This window comes from Malurus melanocephalus, unplaced genomic scaffold (assembly GCF_030028575.1).
Source record: "Malurus melanocephalus ecotype Western Australia unplaced genomic scaffold, MMel_1.1 scaffold_270, whole genome shotgun sequence".
Lineage (NCBI taxonomy): Eukaryota > Metazoa > Chordata > Aves > Passeriformes > Maluridae > Malurus > Malurus melanocephalus.
Window position 1 is genome coordinate 29,212 of NW_026623502.1, and position 21,664 is coordinate 50,875.

Consider the following 21,664-nt stretch of genomic DNA (forward strand, 5'->3'; position numbering starts at 1 on the left):
GCACTCCGGGGCCACCGCGCGTGCGCAGGGAGGGCGCACCGGGGAGGTGATCCCCGCTCTGCGCGCGCGCCTCGCCACGCCTGCGCGGGGGAACGGGGGGGCGTGTTGTGCGCAGGCGCGGTGGGTGCGCGCCTCCCTGACCTCGCCTCACCTCGCCTCACCTCACCCCGCGCCCGGAGCAAATGGCGGCGGCGCGGAGCCCCAGGGGCCGCCGGGCGGGCAGCCGGCAGCAGGCCGGCACCGTGCTGACAGCACAGCCTCTAGCCAGCCCCGCGGCAGGGGCTCTGTTSAACGGAGACGCTTCTTGCCCGCACCATGAACCTGGCACGGAACGCGGTCACACGCGCATTCACACAGCTGAACAAGTGGCATYCCGCGTGCTCTCCGCGAAATGCCTCCCGAGTCATTTAGGAACCCGGAGTTCAAGGAACCCGTTCCGGCGGGGATCCGTGGTTTCTTCTTTCTTGTGCATAAACCGGTGAAATTTCGAAGAGCGGCTGATGTGTCTGTCTCAGCCCTTTTGTGTATACGAGGCTTTTAATACCATTAGATAAACATGGAGCGGCTGTTTAACATAAACCTGTTGCGTCTGCAGCAGAACATTGCGGYGAACTGTTTTCTGTAAAATAAAACGGTTAGCGGCAATACTGTGTAAGTAATCCCAGTTTATCACTCAGTTACAAGGATTTTATTTTTCAGTTGATACCGAATAGCAGTATACCTAAGAGTGTAATTACAAATGTAATTTGTACAAATGTAAGAAGCATAACTAGTTTTTGTGTCTAGAATGAAATAAAGAACTTGACTGCAAATTGTGACTGATTTTCCTTCCCGGGTTTCTTTTCAGGTACTTCAGTTCCCCCGTTTGATTCACAGTCTTACACAAAGATACTGTAGGGCCAGGAGCTTCTTTACCAGTAATGCTCCCAAAGAACTAACCATGAGTTTTTTCACTGGAGGAATTGAAAAAAAAACATCAGTAAAAGTGCTTTTGTTACTGATACATAATACTCTAATTCTAGATTTCAATTAAGGAAAATGTGACATAAGGAAAACTAGTAATATTACTCATAGGAAGGATGACACTCTTACAATGAAATGTGGTAGCTATAATAGGAAACAGGAGGAATGGAACATCCAGGAGAAAATGCCAGAATATTTTTTTTAGAAATGCATATGGCAAAGAAACGAGGAGGCTAAAAGTAACATGAGGCTGTATCTATCAAATTTAAATAAAATTCAAATAAAAAGATCTTTAGTAATCTTGTGTGGAAATTCTGCAGAAAAAGTAGAGATGCTGCGCTATCTCTTCACACCTTGCACGTATGGTGGCACAACACCTACTTACTACAATGCTGCAGTAACACATTATTCTTTGACAAAATCGAAACCGGCAACACAGCTGTGAAAATGACACATTTGCATTTTCTGCCAAAGTTGTGGCCTAAGCAAGATAAWTTTTTTCATGCTACTTCTCTTTTGAAAATATTTTATAGGATYCTGAAGGAACAGGACAGTTTAGAGATGGTGTGGCCTTTTCATGAACCTTTTCTCCTAGAAATACTATTACTCTGCTCTTGTCATGAGCATGAGTTTGCTCTGTAATCATAGTTTTGTTTCACACTCAAGGGCTATGTGGGATCCAACATAACTTTAAACAATGCTAAATTAGAAGTAGGAGATCTTTTGTGAATTACTGAATTAGGGAACTGAACAGGGCCAGAAATGCAGAAATTTCCAGTGCACTTCATTAACTATAGCCATGTTTCCTACAGAAATGCCATCACCATCCTGCATGTGATATAATTCAGAGCCATAGAACAAACCACCTGCTCAGCGTGTTCCTTTTTGRTCCACAATGGCCTATTCAAAACAGGATCTGTTTGAGGAAACTCWTTTTGAAACTAACTTTTACATCATTCCAGAATACTGAAATGAGTGGATGTTGACTTGTTCACAATCCACATAATCCTTGTGAAGCACGGTTGGCTAACATTCCTGGAGCCTTTTCTTCCGAACAGCATAACTGACTAAGCACCAGAAACATCTGTTTTTTACACCTGCATTTTAACCTTGGATTTTGCTGCTGCTTTGTCACATCTTGGCTGTAATTACGATGGTATGGTCCCTTTTCTTGGACAAAGAGAGGGCTGCCAAAGGGGAGGTTTGGCTTTTTTCCTGTTGCACCTGCTTCCACACTGTGCCTGTGTCCCTTGCGGCAGCCACGGTAGCATGAAGGAGGCTYGCTGCTGAGAGAAAGCAATGCTGCTTTTATAGCAGCCAGCACTGATACTTGAAGTGACTATGCAATCATATCTAGAGTCCCTGGTGACCCATTTACATTTTAAACTACTAGCTAGYGTTCTAGTTCGAAATGGCAGTTAACGGCAGATGAGCCATTGTCTCGGAAATACATCTACTAGTTATCTTTTTGAATCTGCAAAATAAAAACTTCCAGCAGTGGTATCTGCAAGTAGATATCTATTAACATGCTKACCAAAGGACTAAAAAAACATGTTACCTAACTTACGTCAGAACAGATGATCTTAGTTAAAATTTTCTCAAGCAATACATGCTTTCTTCACATCACWGGTTTTTGTATTGTCCAATTCTTCTGCTGTAATACCAAATAACAATTTATTCTGACAATTGCAATAATTCCTCACAAGAGAAAAGGGATCTGGCTTTTAATAAAGACCAAGATACATCTCAACAACAACAAAAATTGGAGCTGAACCAATCCAGTAAAATATCTAATGATGAAATTGCAAAATACTTGTGTTTAGGCAATATTCTTACCACAGAATTACATAAATTCTATACAAATTCTTTTATTTTTTTCGGACCTTTTTTCCCTTTCAAAATTAATCAAATACCTTTTCAACCTTTAACAGTGGCCTTTAGATCTAATGATTACAAACAACATAGAAGTTTTCCATAATGTGAATTATTTAAAAGTAATTCTCATACCTTCTGCTTTCAGATATATTCCCCCATGTTCAGCTTTTCCAGTGAACCTGCCTTGTATTTCACTAGTTTATATACAAGGACAGTGGGTGAACACTTGTCCTGGTAATTCTGAATGCAGCACTTTACAATGGCTTTGAGAAACTTGCCCTCTGGAAACTTTTAGGCCAGTAGGTTGAGGTGTTCGTTAACCAGTAAACACACTGGGATACTAAAAAGGATAAAGAAATACAATGACACTTGTGTAAATGGTGACATTGTGGTGTAAATGATTTGTCAAGTAACTGAAGTTATTTAGCCTTTGAATAATAAAAGWACCTTTCCCTATAGTCTGCTTCTACTTTAGTTTGTTATAAAAATTGCAGGACAAATTTTATTTAGCTTCTTCTAAGATCATTGTGATTGAAAGAACTGTTCAAGTAAAAAATACATAGGCACAGTCTACGAAATATGTCAGTAAAKCTACCAGACACATCAAGGACTGTGTCTCAATTTCATTCCTCATTAAGCTTTTAAAACTGATTTTGAATCTGTAACATACATTTTTTACTTTATTTAAACTAGCTTTCAGTTTAATGTTTAAATACTTCTCCATTCCTTAAATATGCCTGGGAAACCTTGGTATATTCTTATTTTTACCTACCTTACCACATTCATTACTTTTATAGTTACTATTTACAATACAATYAGTATATAAACCTCAAAAAAAAACAACCAAGCAATGAAAAAAACCCAGACGCAGAAAACCCCAGAAGCTACAGGGTTTTTCTTGTTCCCCTCCAGCCTGTTAATCTTTGAGCAATTAGGATCTTTTGTATCTGACTGAAATTAAACCAGCAGGTTTGGCCCTGGAGGTCAAAGGCAGGTTAGCCAGGTTTTGGGGATACTCTCATGTTCATTCCTAAGGGATTACCAGTTTCCTCAGAGGTTCTTATTTATGCAATGGTAAGTTGCAGAATTGGTTCTTCATTATACAAATGAAATGAAAATCAAGAAAGGCTGCTATTTTCTTTCTTCAGATCTTGAAATTTAAATTACTGTAATTCTAACAATTTCATCTGATTGTCCTGTTCCTTTTGCTCCTGGAAAAAAATACTTGATTCCTGATCATTGAGAAAAAAACTCTCTCCCAAAATACTTAAAAAGAAGGAAAAGAGGAAACTGATCTGAAGCTAAAAATTGTTAAACATTCCATACTAATTCTCAKTGCTTTTCAAATAATTTAATAGAGTTGCTGACATACACGGAACTAATCATGGGAGTCCTTTGACATTTCTGCTGCATCCTGTCACAACTGCTACTACATCAGAGAATTTACAGGACAATAAACTAACAAGTCCCCCAAATTTCCTCAGTTAGCATAACTGAGACTTTTCCTGACGGGCTTTTGATTTGTTCAAGTCGAAGGGGAAATAAAGGTAGAAAATCCTGTTAGACCATTCCCACTGAGAAAAGAGTCTGCAAACAAACAGTGGACACCACTTTCTCAGTGAAATTCAGAGAYCTTAATAATAATAAGGTTACATGCATGGTATGTACAGCAAAATAAATTTTTCATGTAGTTGAACAAAAGTAAACAATTAATTCTCACAAAGTGAATTAACAAACCAAGGAGGTCAGATGATTTATGATTCCATTGCCTCCAAACAATTGCTATTTCATTAGTCTCTTGTATTTAATTTTTCTAGGTATTGTTATTTAATTACCAGTTCAATTATTTGTATTGAAGTATTCTACATCTTACGCAAGAATGTAATTACCTTGACCAATAAAGATGAATTATATACCCACACATCATCTGGAACYTTTGTAAACTTCTTTTGCATACTGCTTTCCACAACTTTCTCTTAGCTTCCCATACTTTTGTCTCCTCTGCAGACATTTCCATTCSTACAAGTGTTGCTGTGTAATTAGAAAGTAAAAGTAATAACAAGCATCTTTGGAACATTTTACATGCATTTTAAAATAATATCTAGTGCATCTCAATTACTTAAATTATTTGAGTAACTCTTGAACTTGAAGTCTTATAATTTTAGAGCTAGAAAGGCTTCTATGCCATCCTTTATTCAATAACATAACATTAAAATACATTTTCTTAATTTATTGGTATCAGATTTGGGAAACTTGAGTAACAAACAAATTGTACAAGCATTTATCATTAGAGATGAAGCAAGAAAACATTAGAACAGGTACTAAATATTTGTATGATTCTGAAAATGAGATTAGTTTAAGAAGGAATTACAGTTTGTTTACAGAGTTGTTTTTTTTTTCAAAATACTAGTATTTACCAAACAGTTTGAAAATAATTAATGAAAACTGAAATGCAAAATCAGTAGATGGCAGTCTTCCTCTACAAAAATACTTTCAAGATGGAAARGGAAAATGCTTCGTTGAGATTTGTTGAACTAAAAGCAGCTATTAATTACACTAACTGAAAGCCACTGTAGAACTCCTTTTCACAAAAAAAAAATTAAATAATGTATGTATAATGTTATTATGTTTTGCCAACAATACATAATAGTTTAGGTTCACAACTTCTACATATTTWTGTGAATGATTTTCTTTCTCTGAGAGTACAGTGCTAGTCCTAGGATTATTTTAGTCATATTAACAATGCAACAGCAGTAAGTACAGGTAGAATCCAGACAGACTAAATGTTTTGATCACATTAGCTTTTTTATTTTGTGTAAACTTCATGTCTCATTTTTCTTAGTTACAATACAATGCGGAGYAGAACTCAGCAGAGTACCATGTAAAATATATACAAAATTGTACATGTGAATGTCCAGTATAGCAAAAATTCCTAAGTCTTGATACAAGGTGCCAAAGTTTTCTGAACCTGAATTTATAAACACATTGATTCTGTATGGTACTGTAAGTAAAATGACTGGTGTACTCCAATTAAACAGTTGAATAAGTTGATTGTGTCACAGTTATGCCTAAGAACAATGTGCTGTATATCACAGAATTCCAGAATTGTAGCATGTCAGAGCTTGGAAGGATTCAGCCCTTCTGCTCAAATAGCATAACCTTGAGCAGGCTGTTCAGAGCCRTGTCCASATAGCTTCTGAACATCACCAGGGAGGAAGACTATGCAACATTTCAGTGCTTGGTCACCCTCACAATAAAAAAGTGTTTCCTGATATTTAGAGGGAACCTGCAATGTTTCGGTTTGTGTCCACTGCCTCTGCTCCTGTCACTGGGCACCACTGGAAACACCTTGGCTCTGTTTGCTTTATACCCTCCATTCAGGTACTTAGAGATATTGATTAGGTCTCCCCTGAGCTTTCCATCAATATGAACTTCAAATGAACATTTCCATGAAGGAAGAAATAGAAAAGCCATTAAAATCTTCATTGAATAAGAGGAAAACAAACACAATGGTTGCTAGGAATCCACAACTGACTTTTAAAACCATACAAGTTTATCAACCGGAGCATCTCTCTTATGAGGAAAAGCGAAGGGAATGGATCTGTTCAGGCTCAAGAGGAGAAAACTGAGAAGGGGCCTCATCAATGTCTATCAGTATCTGCAGGAAAGGTGTCAGAGGATGGAGCCATGTGGTACCAAGCAATAGGAAAGAGGCAACGGGCAGAAACTGATGCACAGGAAGTTTCACCAGAACATGAGGAAGAACTTTTTTACTGTGTGAGTGACCATGCACTGGAACACACTGTCCGGAGAAGTTGTGGAGTCTCCCTCACTGGAGATATTCCAGCTCTGTCTGGACACAWCCCTGTGTCCTGTGTTGTAGATGACCCTGCTTGAGCAGGGGTGTTGGACCTGATGACCCACTGTGGTCTCTTCCAGCCTGGCCCCTTCTGTGATTCTGCAGCTACCACCATTACAACACAGAAACTGTAATGTATGATATAGTGAAGCTATAGTAATTACTATAGTAATTCATAATAAATTGCATTTTTATTACAATGATATATTTAGAAACCATATTGTACCAGAAATGAGTGCTATGCTAGAAGCAGAAATGTATTTTGTTCGTAATAGTCAAATTAATTATGTATTGAATTTAAAATCCTGAACAGTTTGATTCCAGCACTAAAATACAGTTTTTTTCTTTAAAGGCATGCCATCTTCATATAGGTGGCATGTAATCCATATGCAAAACATTACCTATCACAATGTATGTTAAGATCTTGACTTTCCTATTTTTCATGTGCTACATGAGAGAAAAGGGATACCCACAACCAACTGTCCATTCTTTCTGGCGTGAAATGCACAAAACAGAAGAGAGAAAATGGGATTCAGAACTTTTTTAACATTCATCTTCATTGCATGAAGTCCTGAAGACTGGCAGCAAATGTCTTCAGTGTGACAGAGTGAGGGGTAGATTTAATCAGGCAGAGAGACAATGAATCCTACTTTTGTAACTTGAATAAATGTTGATAATGTACCACTTCAAACATACAACTCCAAACATCTGGTGGTCCAATGTATCTTCAGCTCAACTGAGGATGTACAACAGTGGTTTCCACTGTGGCCTCTTCAACACTTTCTTTTAAATATCCAGCTTTAAGAGTAAATAATTTTRTTCTAACAGAACATCAAAGCAAAACATGGTGCAAACTGTTTCTCTCTGCCATAGGAAATCAGGAAGAAGTAGGGCAGAAATGTGGGTGCTGTCTATCTGATGGCRAAAGAGTAGAAAGAAGAAAAAGGCAGTTGTAATCAGCAGACATTACTATTCAAAAGATTCTGAGTTTATTTTTTAGRATCATGTACAATAGTGACATGTGCACTGCTAATTTGGATAAATACATCTCACTACACCTGTACATATCAATAGCTTTCTCATCAGCCTCATCAAAGCCATCTTCAACTTTCTTTAGTTCTTCAAGATTCATTCTTTCATGCAATTTCAGTAGAAACACACCCCAAAAAGGCCACCTTTCGTTCTCCAAAGTCACCAAACATTTTAAATGTATGAAAAGTAGTAAGCAGATGTGGAACTAATGAAAGAAAAATATGTATTTATTTCAGAAATTAGTTAACTTCACCATAATTCTGGGTAAGAGAAAGGGGCAAAAAACCAACAAACTTTATTTAACTRTAACCATACAGGAAAACACAGAAATACACGAGTGGATGGCTACCAATTATTCAGAATGGAAATCTTGCTTACACTGACTTCCATTTATGAAACTGAGAATAATTTTAAAATAACAAAGTGAAAATAATTACATTTCAACCATAAACACTGAAGAAATTTTGTTATAAGAAGTGTTACTTTTTTGTAATACCCAGCTTTTCAAAATTTGCTATATTAATGGCATGTGCATTTAGTTTTACTTGCTTTGTGCTTCGTTCTGCAAGTGTAAAAGTATTTCTTCAATTTCATCTTTCAGTTTTTCTTTTGGAGGAAGAATTCCAAAGTCTCTTGGGGTGTCTCTCCATTCAGTATCCCTGACCCAAGTCCCTCATGGTGCTCAGCCTCAGCTGCTGCCTGCCCTGGGCAGCTCAGGGCTGGGGTGAGCCAACACAATGTTAAAAACTTCAGTCCACTTCTACACTGAATCATAGAATCACAGAGTGGTTTGGGTTGGGAGGAACCTTAAACATCATCTGGGTCTGAATGATTATTACTTTCAACATAATTACTACCTCAACAACATCATTTAACACCATTCTGGTGTGAAAATAAACTCCGCGAGAGAAGCTGGGATAACTGTGAGGTTATCTTATGCTTCTAAGTAGAGTGTCTTTCCGTTTCCATCAAAAGCAGTTGAGTTTTCAAGCAAATTGTAATCTTAATTGCAATTAAGTCTTCTTCTCAATGAGAACCATAGTGCTTCTGTGTTTTTAATAGCTAAAAAAATGATGGCATTGTATTTTAGTAGACTTAAAGCAACTTGTTCAAGTTCTTTTTAATAAGGAAATACAGATTCTCATCTATTTTCTTCAGCCAGTGAAATGCACAAATCACASTGTATTCTGGAAAAAAATGCAATAGTCTACATTGCAAACATTCACACTAAAACAACTCTCCAGCTGAGGGCCTTTATTTAGAAGGGAAAATTTGCTTAATAGTGTTGTTAGAGGYGATGTCTGTTGGGTGCATACACCGACTTTTTTACAGTTGAATTACATGTGTCTGTAAACATTACAACACTACAAAACAAATAATTTTAATATGCTTTTATTATAATCAAGAAAGTAAAGAACTTCTGAATCCTTAACAGAAACTGGTTTAAGAACATTTACATTCAAGTGATGTTTAACTGTACATTAATAATGAATAATTATTGTAAGGAAAAACAGTATGTCCATGTACTCAGCATTCTTGCAGTTTTAGTTCTAGGTCAGGAATCTAAAATCCTGAAAAGTAAGTAAAAGCATTAGCTGTTGATATAACACTAATTTGGATATAATGCTTAAAATATGATAGCAGTATAAAATACATTTAAAAAGAGAGCATTATAATATTGGTCTATTTTTTATATGTCTCCAAATAGTTGCATGTGCTGAAATGAAATCCTGAAGTTTGCACTTAGTTTCAGYGTGAGATTTTTATCTTACAGCTTCTGTTCACTTCATCTGAAGATAAGCRTATTTAACACATCTGGGAGAAGTTTTCGGTGGAAATCTAAGTTGATTACACAGTTAAAGGCTTTCTGGCACTACTTCTCAACATAAATATTGAGGTCTATTTGACTAAAAATGAGCTAATTTACATATAGACCATGATTCAAAGCATTAAATAAATACCTCCTCAGCGAAAATCCACTGATCTCCTTCCATTACGTGGCTGAAAGACAAATAATCAATAAGTGCTCAATAAAAATGACAGAAGTTAGTCAGACAATTTGGTGTGTATAGAAATTGGGAAATTTCTCAGTAATGTCATTGTGATTATCATCAAAGATATAGCTAAGTTATTGTTTAATCTATATCTACCTCTAGAGGAGAATTATACAGTAACATTTACTGTATATTGATTGAAGAATGAATTGCCTACCTTGTATGATTTTATAAGGGGGAGAAAGCCTCAAAAACTCACTTCAAGAGATCATTAATCCTTATTCCTTTTGAATTTTCTTAAAAYGTGCTTTCTGAYTGTTGTTATTATTGCATTATAAGTRTTTGTTGCTATTAACAAACAAATACATGTCACTCTAAATGGTTTTCTTTTTAGACTGTAAACTTTGATACAGGCAAAGACTTTCTCCCTTTTCRTGGTGGTGTTTTTCAGTAATATTTTGCCCTAAAGAGGGACTTGATACAACTTCTACTAAAGCTGATAAAAAAATTCTTTTTGAGCTTTATAAAGATTTGCCTTTTACTCTGGAAGCATGAATGCACTAATTTTAATATTACCCATAACTTTGTCCTGCCACTCTAAAGATCSAAGCCTGATACATAAGAAATGTAACTATACAAACTTGTGGTCTTTTCATTAGAATTACAGAATAATTTGGGTTGGAAAAAAGACTTAAGATCATCAAGCCACATTTTTATTTAAAGCCATTTCTTATTTATCACTTTCTTATTTAAGTAGAAATACTAACAGAAATCAAGAGAACTATTCTAAAATCTGACTTGCTATCTTTTTCAGTTTTGCTGACATGAAGTTAGAAGGCTGTATGGCATAAAAGATTAACACAGTAGATTAAGTCTCATGAGAATTTCYGTATCTAGATTTGACCTTACTGGTCAAAACACAAGGAAAATGGAAGGTCAGGCCTAGCACAGTGTGTAAGCATGAATTTGTATTTATGTYATGTGCAAACATACCCGGTTGAACAATGCTTTACAAAGATTGCCTAAGATGCTGTATTTTCTAGAACTTTCCCCGAGAATTGGATATATAAAAGCCAATGACTCCTTAAGGCGTAGCATAGTATCATGTATACACAAACATAGGAATATGATTAAAAGAAATTGCTATTATGCCTTTATTTTTATTCAAGAAAATGTTAGGAGCAGACTTTGAGTAGTCCAGCAGGGTAGAATGCTATTACTGAAAAAAAGTTTCCTCAATCACAATAATTTTGTAATTCAGTGGTTACTCTACTCTTTTTTTTTTTTTCTTTTTTTGGTAACCCTTATCCCAATACAAAAAGACAAAAAGTCAAACCAACCATACCCTGTAGAAAAAGTAGCCTCTGCTTTGAATCATTCCAGGTCCTTGAAGTTCCTCCTGAAGAAAAAAAAAGTATTTAAAATTATATCCACTGCTGTAAATTAATGCATATAAAGAGGTTGCTTATGCACATATAAAAAGTATTTCTTCAATAGTACATACAGTCTTGCTCCATAAAGGTTTTATGTGCATTTCTCCATGTCAGTAATATGAAGTTCATGTTGTCATGTAGAAATAGCAGAAAACATCTGAATGGGGCCAAATTGCACCTGAAGTTTTAGCTCAGCTCAGACTGCTTTAGAATGGTACTAGAAATGATGATAAGCCTTTGCCTTTGATTTTCCTGGTTTCATTACCCGGACACAACCAGAGCATCTTCATGGTAGCAGAGTCTCTACAGATAAAGTAGAGTTGCTTTTTGCATCTTGCAGGAGGACAACAGTGCAGTGCTTAAATATCAGAGAGGCTCAGGCTGCTCCCAGGAATGAGAGCTCAGACTGTTCCCAAAGATGTACCATAAMCACCCCTCTCACATGAACTCCCAAACTGCAGTGCTTGTGGTAGTCTATCCTGTCCATGCTGCACACAGGGTGAAACAACAATGTTGTGATCCATACAGCAAGAGGGGTGATAAAGATGACAAACGATGAAGAAAATAGAAATTCCATTTAAATGTAACAACTACAATGTATGAAGCATCCAGCTCCTTTTAATGGGATCTTCATGATTAGAAAACACATAAAGTTAATCCCAGTATTCTAGTTGCTTCTGTTGGTATCCATTAGCAATGATGGTATTCCCCTGTCCTGCAGGTGGGGAGACAGTCAATTGAGAAACRAAATAGTCTAAATGTTGTGTTTAGCAGAACCTAAAATGTAGATGGCTTTTATTTAGCAATGATGGTATTCCTCAATTAAAAACTGGGGTAAATTTCTTGGATAAATATCATAATGTGAAGTGTCATAGAAAGAAATCACTCCATGCTCTATTCTAATGCTGTGACAATTGTGTAAAWCAGGATGACTCCTATCATTTCCAAATTACAGAAGTAGATTCAATCCAGGGAAGCTTTCAAAGGAAGTAGGGTTTAAACTATACTTTTTTTTTGAGTTTTGGTTCTAATTCTGGCTTTTGCTCACCACATAGAGCACTATATTCAGTTTCTTGCTACATATAAAACATCTGTATGGTTTTTATTTTTATTATTCTACTCATTCTAGTATTACCTGGGTTTGAATACCCATATTGGATTTATAATTTGATCACTACAATAATTCTTTATTATTTCAAAAGGATAAAAATATATCTGTAATTGCCATTTGAGTGTCATTATTTTTCTGTACATTGCCATTTGAATGTCATTATTTTTCTACAATTTCTATTCAATATGTGAACAAAACTGAAAATAGAAACCAAATAGGCAGTTGTTGCAAGATTAGGAAATTCACCTGGAACATAAAAGGAATCAAGAGTACAATTACTAATGAGAAATTGTGATTTATGTGAACATGTCATTTTCCTCTTATAGACAGAYACTTCTTAAAGATTACATAGTGTTCTTGTTTGAGTGTCAGAAGTTTGATAGTGGAAAACAGCTGAAGCTAAAAGTCTGTCATTTTTGTAACACCCACCTTCCAAGGGTTTGGAGATGTTTGTTTATTCAGAAACCTGCATGTATATATGTACGCAGAAATATATGTATTAATGAAGAAGTATGATTGTTTGGAGTTTTATTTTAGTGCCTGCCCTCAAGATGGTATCTTAGTCTCTTAGATTTATTTGCCAAAAAAATGCAAGATCATATCCTATCAGTCAAGATGTAGCTCAAGAGAAATCAAAGCTGTGAAAAAATCTGGTTTTGTTCCAAGTTGAGAAGAAAGAATGCCTTCAATAAAGCATATTTCCTTCTTCACTCATCCACCTTTTCAATTCCTTATCTAGTCAGGGAGGGAGGTGGATGTGTTTATGTACTGGTTCTGTTATGGCTCTGTTTTTCTTCCCAATATGAGACAGAAAAAAGACCAGTAGCAATATAAACCTTCCTGAGGCACATTCTGTAACAAGAGTTGGGTAGCCCAACCAAAATAGATCAGCAGAAAGGTTTACAAGGGCATTTTTAGAAAAGCTAATGAATCACAAAGTGTGAGAACACGAGCATGCAGAGTTTAAGTTTACATACGTCCAGTTTGTATCTCTTCAGTCTTCTTTCATTAAGCTGCGGAACGAGTTGCAGTAAAGGATGCACGACAGACGACTGAGAGGACACGAACATACACACATGAGCAACAATGAAAGTTGGCACTCACGATGCAAAAAAACCCTCTTTTTGCAGAATTGGCTTATGGACCAAACATGCATCAAAAAAGGACTGAAGATATTAACTGAGAAACTTTTTTTTWAAAAACATTTTGACTTGACAGCAAACAGGTACCAACATTTACATTTACACCACACAGAGTGATGGAGGGAAAAGCTATGTATCCTCATCTATGCTAATTGAAAGTTCAGAACAATTTACAGACTTCTGGAATTATTCAAAGTTTGATCAGTCTCTGTGAGTGGTACTGAGAATATTTCCATACAGTATTCCTACTAACACTTSTTCAGTTTTCTACCATGGAAGTTAGCAGCTTCAGTCTCTGTTATACTGAGAAATTAATTTTCAAAATAAATGGCAACAGGAAAAATTATTTGATTTTTTTTTGCTAGGCAACAGTGTACAGGAGGGATCCATTCTCAAGTGACATTCATAACCATTGTGCTGGTCACTCTGAGTTCCAACCATGAAATTCCTTGTGTCCAGCAAGACTAGGTTTGCAGACAGCCTAGTTAAGCACAGTGGCAYTGTGTGCAGCCCAAGTGCCCACCCTGGCAAAACCACATGGGATTGTGGAGAGAGGTCCACAGTGAGAAATAAAGTATAAAAAACTGTGTTCCRTTAATCAATTTAAACCTTCATCCCATATAAATGTAATTTAAAAATAATGTGCTTTTGATACAATACTTCATAGAAAAGTAATGCAATTAAGAGAATTGTAATATATGAAGTTACCAAAGCATTTTTTACTTARTAGGTAAAAAGAATTTGGTTGTTTGTAGCCAGTTTTGCACTATCTGCCAAGGTAGGCAATATGGGACCATAATATTTAAAAAAAGTAGGAGTCTGATGTGAGTGAAGGAGTTCATGGACATCCCAGCTGACCACTTGGGCTCTATCTTGCAGCCAGTGGAAAAGGTTATAAAGCCAAGGAATGATAGATCTCACCTAAGTTAGTATCTCTGAGAATGGCTGGAAAATAGTCATCTGAACAGCTAAACCAAAAGAAGTGAAAAAGCAGTAATCTCTGGGGCAGTGGCAAAGTATTCAGGATGGTGATGAAGTGGGATGCAGTAACCTTTTGAGTAGCAGCAGCAGAAGAAATAGCTCATTTCACTGTGCTTTAATTACCATCAAAGCCTTCAAAGCAGCTCTAGCTTGAAAACATTGACCTCAGTATGAGCAATACCACTTTCTAGGAAACACAACACACATTTCTGAAGAAATGTAAAGAACAAGGCAAAAATGGACATTGGCATGTAAGAATGACTGTTAAGAAACAGGAAAATATGAATATGTTTAACTTTCTCAAAATCCTGTGGTGCATAGATGCACACAAATAACAACATGTTTGCACTTTAAAAGCAATAATGGATCACATGTACTGGATTTGTTGGTTTATGAGAATACTTATAAAGCAATGATTCTTGGCCATGGTTTAAACTGTATCTCTCATTCAAAATATAATCCAAAGTCCAAGTGAGACTTAAATACTGTTTTGCTCACTACATATTTATTACATGTGCAAATGCATTTATACAGTTTAATTAGTAACTAATAAAAGTGCTTCAAGAGTTTCTAATTGTTATGGTCAAGTTCTCAGCTTTTGTAAGTCCCCACTGTTTCACTGTATGTGCTGTGTTTCAATACCTGAAAAAAAGTATTTGACCTCATTTTTAAAATTTGAAACTACAAGATTAAGATTCAGTTGGGATTCTGTGAATGTTTGGTCGAGTTTGTTAGGGTTTTTTTTTTTTTTTTTTTCACACCTGTACAGTTCTGATTATCCTCTCACACAACACTAAAACACTTCCATTATCTTAAACATGCAGCTCSAAGTCCTGAGCTTGCCATAGAGCTGGACAGAATACAGCAACAAGGAACACTGCCTTGGTTTGATTTGCAAGCACACGACTCACTCACAAGGAGGTGCTGTGCCACTTACCATGATGTCTGAGTTGCCCGAGTCATGAGTCTTAGAATAATGAAATAAGAACTGTTCAAAAAAATTAAAAGTGGGGTTTTACTACAAAACAGGGCAAGAGTGTTATGATTTTCTTGCCTTTTTAAATGTGATTGTAGGATGTACAATAGAAATCTTACCCTTTTGGTGTTGTCTTTCTCATCTAAATCCTGTGGAAATAACAGTTGGTAGAGAGGCTGTTATTCATTAAAATAAAAAGAGCAACGGACAATTTTAATTACATACATAATCTTTTCAGCACTGAGTTTTAATATCATTCTTCCTTGACAGATGTATTACATGTCTTTGCTTATCAACCCAACTAATCATTTCAAATTCTGTAGAGAGCATTKGTTACTCTGCCCTACAAGTGTTTAGCAGATGCTCCTTTGCACATCCCTAGACTCTCCTAAGTAAATTTCTTTCTCTATTGAGAACTCACAATTTTTCTAATGTAAAGCAATAAAAACACCTAAAACCTTGTATGCCATCTGGAGATTATTTTCCAAACATTGATGTCTCCCTGTTTTCTTTGCAAGCTCTTGCATTCGAACACATGGCATTTCAGTGTAAAAACTTACGGAAAYACATCCAATACTGAATGACACTTTGTATACTGGGTCCTCAGAATTCATTATAGACAATGGCACAGTGAGACATCAGGCTTCAAAAATGTTGGGCAGTGTTTTGTGTGTGTTACCTGTGGTTTCTGGAGAAATCCCATAATGAAAAAACAAAGCTCTTCCAGTATACTGGACACCTAATACAAAGAAAACAGAAACTCAGGTATCACACTTCCAAATCTATTCCACATAACAAACAGTACCAAAAAYAAAGTTACCTCTGTCTGACTCACCCGAGGCTGAGAATCTGAAGACAGGTAAGCAGAACATGCATCGTCTATCTGTAAAAGTTCACACAATTTTTTTTAGGAAGTCAGAGTAATAAAAACAAGGGAAATACATATATTTTCAGAAAAAGGTAAGGGCAGCTAATGGCATGGCAAGCTTGTCTACTGTAAGGCGTCCTTATAGATCCATTCATTAAATACTTGGCATTCAAAGGAGGAAAAGGCCTTAACCACATAAAAAAGAAAACAACAGCAAAATCAAACATACTTGCTTGACCTGAACAATCATATGTATTTGTGACCTTTATTCTCTTATCCACCACATGCTTCTCTTACCTGCAAATTTCTCAGACTAAGTGATATTTTAAATTATGATTGTAAGCATCTGGGGTATGAACCATGAACTTGAATCTCTTCTACAATCCCTWTGAATTATACAAAACTGTGAAGAAATTGACAAAACTAAGGCGAGGGATTCAAGGATTAATCCTCACTCACAACTCTTTCAATTGCATTACAGCATCCATGCAGGTGCTTGACAAATGCACCCTTGAGTGATTATGATATGTGCTGGCACATCTCATGCACACCAKTCAATTTGTACCAGCAGTTTCCCAAACACTGTGTGGAACACCACTTCTGTTTGTCTTCACCAGTCTTTTCAAAGCTGTCTTCATTCAGTGCTGTCATGATCTTGTCTTGGAAGAAGTACTGAACAAGGGATTCCTACCCATCATCTCCCCACTGTTCATAACCTTGCATTAATTACATCCTACTTCCGTAGTCTCTTTTCCAAGATGAAAGAATATCATAATACTGACTAATTTTTAGTGGAGTTATTGTTAGAGAAGGGATAAAAAAATAGAATAAAAGGTATTTGAGTTCACAGAAATAATATTACCAGGGCTGATGTTCTGAGCATTCAGCAAGGAAAAGTCTCCAGCACTGCAACTGAAGTTGCACAGTTTAATAATGATGAAAAAAGCAGCTTAAAGTTTTACAAAATAACTTTAAAGTTGCATCAATAGCAATCTCCATCGGTATATTCTAATTTTTTCCATTTAATATTTGATAGTATTAGATGAAAAAAATCTTTTCCATTCATATTGTTCACAGGCTGCACAAAAAAATAATGGGGTGTTGGTTTTTTTACATAGAGCGGGCAATACAATTTTATTGTAGGTAAAACCCCCTAAAACAGCACTCATTAGCAATTAAAACATAAAATGAAAAAAAGAAATTATAAAAAAAAAATTTATCTGAACACTTCAAGGGAAGAGATGATTCATTTCTCCAGAGACAATCTATTAGAAAGCATTAGCAGACATAGTGGGAAAACTAACAGCTCACAGAATTTCCTTTTCAAATAGGTTTTGCTGGTAACACACCCTCTCCCTTCTCTTTTTCCTTCATCTTGCATGTGTTTGAATGTATTAGTTCAGCCTCACTACTTACAGAGTAAGAAAGCATARAGGAAGAAAACAGCAATGAATGAGATAAAACTAAGCTGAAGTAATTTTGGCAGCTTAYGTACAAAAAAATGCAGTTTCCTCTTGGGGATTGTTCATGTTTGGTTTCTATTTGTTTATTTACTTGACTCAGAGAACTACCATAATTCAGTAGGAGATCAAGGCAGAGACTGCTTTGTGCTCAACACAATTGTATCTCTCAGGTAAAACCTTTGCAGACAAAGCAAGGATTGAGAAAAAGCCACAAATTCTGTTAATTCCCTTTAAAAAAATAGTAGTTTCTGTCTTTTATGAACCTTCTCCAAAAATTTCTCTCCTGTCTCAGAAATGTGGCCTGAGGGTAGAAGATTGCAAGGTGCTTGTAGCTGGTTAAATAACATAAAAAGACAAAAGGAAGTTAGAGACAAGTAATGAAACAAAATACTTAGTTACAAAGTTATAAATTTATAAACTCAGAACCATTCCTGGAAAATACACAGTTTATTTAGAGGCTGGGTTTCTCCTGAATGATCCACTAGTAAAGTAGCAGAGGGAAGAACTATTATTTGCATTTTAAAAAACACCAGTGAACTAGTATGAGTGAGTAATTAGATTGATTTAGGGCATGTAGATATATCTAATTCTCTTTCCTTAGACCCTTTTCAGTCCAGCATAATTCTTGTTATAATGGTAGCTTTTATATTGCTTCTATTACAAAATTTTACAAAATTTAGTATTTTTTGCATACTGTTTTCTTCACTGAAATCAATAGGACCTTTGCCTTGGTTTCTAGTCACCATAGGGACAAATCTTACAGCTAGCAAATCTTATCAAGACACATAGAAATGTATGAAACAGCTTTTTTTAATCCAGAATGTAAATAACTAATATTCAAAAGCTCCTTATGGTTATCAGGATCTTAATTCCCAAGACACCATTTTTTCCCCGGAGGTAAGTATCACTAGGATTCATTCAAGCACCAGTCTGGAAAAAGATTAGGTTTTGAGTCACTGTCTCCAGTATGAACTGTGGGGAGGTGACAGTAAGGGGAACGTCTCCTGTAATGGTCTCAATCAGAAGAAATTTACTCTCTGCATCTGCCCCCCTGWTGAGTCACTTGATTTCCAGTGTTATCAAAAGCTGCTAAATTAAATGTCAACACAGGAGTTGAAGGTTACAGCAACACCAGGGCATGCAAGATGCAGGATAAACCCTGTCCACATGTTATGTCCTGCCACTCCATCTGTTCCAAAAGGGCAGGGAAGAGYCTGTGTTAACACAAGCATCACACTGCAGAGTCAAAACAAATGTCCATTTCAGAGATGAGAGYGGAAGTTATGATACCAATCAGTAGCCAAATGTTAGAGGGATTAATTGACACAGTACATTAATCCTTACCTAGTTAATTGGGGGGCTAGGACAGGATTAAACAATGATGTCCCAGCCCTGTGTGCAGAACAGAGGATGCAAGAGGCAAGACTGGATGAGCTGAAACAATTTCTTGCATATCATGTACAGGCYATAGAACCACCAGACAGAACACTGCAGTGCTTCCAGGGGACAGTGCCTGGTCACTGACAGTAAATGACAACTGCTCTCAAACACAGCTCTCGATTGAGACAAGGCAATCTCAACACTCAGTCCCAACATCCTCCTGAAGCAACTGCTCAGAATATCTGCAAAATTAGGTATTTCACCTCTTTGCTGATAAGACACACACAGGAGAAGCATGACTGGAAGAAAACACACCTGAACTCTGTGCAAGATAATGGATAATTAGGTGGGACTCCAGCTAGGCTGGCCACAGAAGAAACGGAGTATACCACATGGCAGATGATGCCTACCTCTTTCAACAGCTGCAAATCCTCATCTGATTCCAGTGCTTGGGATGGCATCGGTGCACCTGGAAGCACAAACGGTGCTTAGCAATGCTGTGCAGCAAAGGTCATTTCTGTAAGTATCCCATGTCAGAGAAATCTAGCACACCTATTAACTGCTAAGTCCGAGCTGCTTGGTCCAAGAAAGTCTGTGATYCCATGTGTTCTGGGATTTGTCCAGTAGTTTTTGCCTGCTCTATTTCAGCAACACAGCAGGATGCTTCTTCACACATTCACAGCAGRTATGGACATTCATGTCTTAGCAATGAACAGTGTGGAAATCACTTAAGTCTCACTGAGRCCTGCTCAGGGAAGTATATTCCCATGTCTACAACCTCGAGAGAACTCTGCTCACCTCCAGTGCCTGTGTTGCCAGTTGAGATCTGGATCCTACCTCGTGCCTCCTTGTATGCTACAACTGCAGAATTGAACATGCACTACAGAATGTATGATTACATATGAATGTGCCCATGATACCAACATGGTGTTTTTGAGAAGGTGATAGACAGTATATGTGTAACTGGCTCTCTTTCCTGTCTGGCATATCTGATGTGGAAAAGCTTTGTCCCACAGTMGGTTAAATGTGTTATTAATTGCATAATGATGCAGTAAAGCTGTGCTTAGCTTGGGGCAGCTCCTTTCTCCATCTCTTCCCTCCCAGGCTGCAGACCTGGAAGTCACTGTCCCAGAGTACCTTCCAACTCAATGTCCAGAATATTCCTCTTACCACACGGTAATTTTACCTGGCAGTGTATTTCTGATAGCAGTGTATTGTTGGAATCYCTGTAAATAACAAAAATGAGCATCACTGAACTGTGAGTACACCAGACACCACACAATGGTGTCAGTGAGGGCATATCAGTGCTGTAACTCCCACGGGAGGGAAACTGGTGCTGGAGAGGGTGATGATTTACCTGTGCATGCCTAGCACTGCAGGAAACCCTACAAAGTCATCTAATTTATCCCTCTGCCCAAAGTTGCTGCCCATGAGATACACACAACCACTTTGTACACCATTCTTACAGACCTCAGCTTAACAGGGGTTTTATAACCTCCCAGGCAGTCTAAAATTACATGTGGTTACTTTTTTTTTTAAAAAAATTGAACCAAATTAAACAAAAAAGAGGAGAAGATGGACCTAGCTAGAATGTCTGGCAAGCAGGACATAAATGCTCATTATGTTATTTGTTTTACATTTACCCCTAATAACAATAATCACAACAGTGGTTAGCTCCAGGCATTAAGGGATGGATTTCAAACCTACATTTTTGTACTGGCACAGATACAAGGCGACTAATTATTATGGATACTTGCTTTGCCCCCCAAAAAAAAGAGTTAGAGGGCTTCCTAATTTCATGCTATATAGAAGTGGCATTTTTAAAAATAATCTCTGAGGTGTTCCCATAACAATAAAACTGATATCCAATTATTGTTTCATTTCAAGGAAAAATGCCAAATTAATTAAAGGTGCTACAGTTGTCTTACTTTGTCTTCTGCTCTTAAATTAGTGTATTCAAACGAATATTGCTTGGGACTGGTATGCYGATTGCAAAGAGTGGAATGGGGCAACACTTCAAATTAAGACCATCAAAGCATTGCCTGCCTATCTCTGAACACTACTTCTGCCACTGCCGTCTTTTCAGGGAGAGCCAAGAAATTCATTAGCATGAATTAGTAAAGCTTAGGGCAGCAAGCAAGAAAGCCTGAATATTATAACTTTCTCCTTTTTTTTGGCCTGTAGCATAAACTTCTGGACAGAAAAGATAAATTATTTCASCCACTCCTCGTTTTCCTTTACTCTTTCCCACATATTCAAAAACTCTTATTTCATGTGCAATGCCCATCTGTTTGGTGCACCTAGGATTGCATTCCTCTGAGGGTCGAGCAGTGTTCATCCAGCACCCCATCAATAACAGGGCTGCAGTACCCACAGGACTTCATTCATTTACACACACACACACACACAACAGCACATACAGTGAAACATTAAGTTATTTTCTACTATACACAAAATAACCACAGGGGGAAGAGGAAAAGAAAGAAAGAACGCAAGAGAGAGAAGAGAAAGGGAGAGGGAGAGAAGAGAGATGGAGAGAGAGAGGAGGGAGAGGAGGGAGAGAAGAGGGAGAGTGAGAGTGAGAGTG

General features: G+C 37.0%; 2 protein-coding genes across 2 annotated transcripts in view; both read right to left on the reverse strand.

Moving 5' to 3' along the window:
• Window positions 1-511: 511 nt before the first annotated feature.
• PDCL2 (phosducin like 2) lies at window positions 512-9,086 on the reverse strand. The gene is given in 10 exon segments (XM_057376096.1): window positions 512-619; window positions 883-953; window positions 2,971-3,036; window positions 3,039-3,178; window positions 4,728-4,750; window positions 4,752-4,778; window positions 4,780-4,873; window positions 7,756-7,848; window positions 8,281-8,401; window positions 9,071-9,086. Coding segments are annotated over 10 exon segments (759 nt in total).
• Window positions 9,087-9,125: 39 nt separating this feature from the next.
• The window catches only part of NMU (neuromedin U), a 14,182-nt gene continuing 1,643 nt past the window's right edge, over window positions 9,126-21,664 (reverse strand). The window contains exons 2-10 of the mRNA XM_057376135.1: window positions 19,488-19,546; window positions 16,202-16,249; window positions 16,046-16,105; window positions 15,486-15,515; window positions 15,328-15,378; window positions 13,245-13,319; window positions 11,069-11,122; window positions 9,691-9,730; window positions 9,126-9,300 (exon numbers count right to left, since the gene is read on the reverse strand). Coding sequence (XP_057232118.1) covers window positions 9,695-9,730; window positions 11,069-11,122; window positions 13,245-13,319; window positions 15,328-15,378; window positions 15,486-15,515; window positions 16,046-16,105; window positions 16,202-16,249; window positions 19,488-19,546 — 413 coding nt within the window. The 3' untranslated portion in view covers window positions 9,126-9,300; window positions 9,691-9,694. The remainder of the gene's footprint in view (window positions 9,301-9,690; window positions 9,731-11,068; window positions 11,123-13,244; window positions 13,320-15,327; window positions 15,379-15,485; window positions 15,516-16,045; window positions 16,106-16,201; window positions 16,250-19,487; window positions 19,547-21,664) is intronic.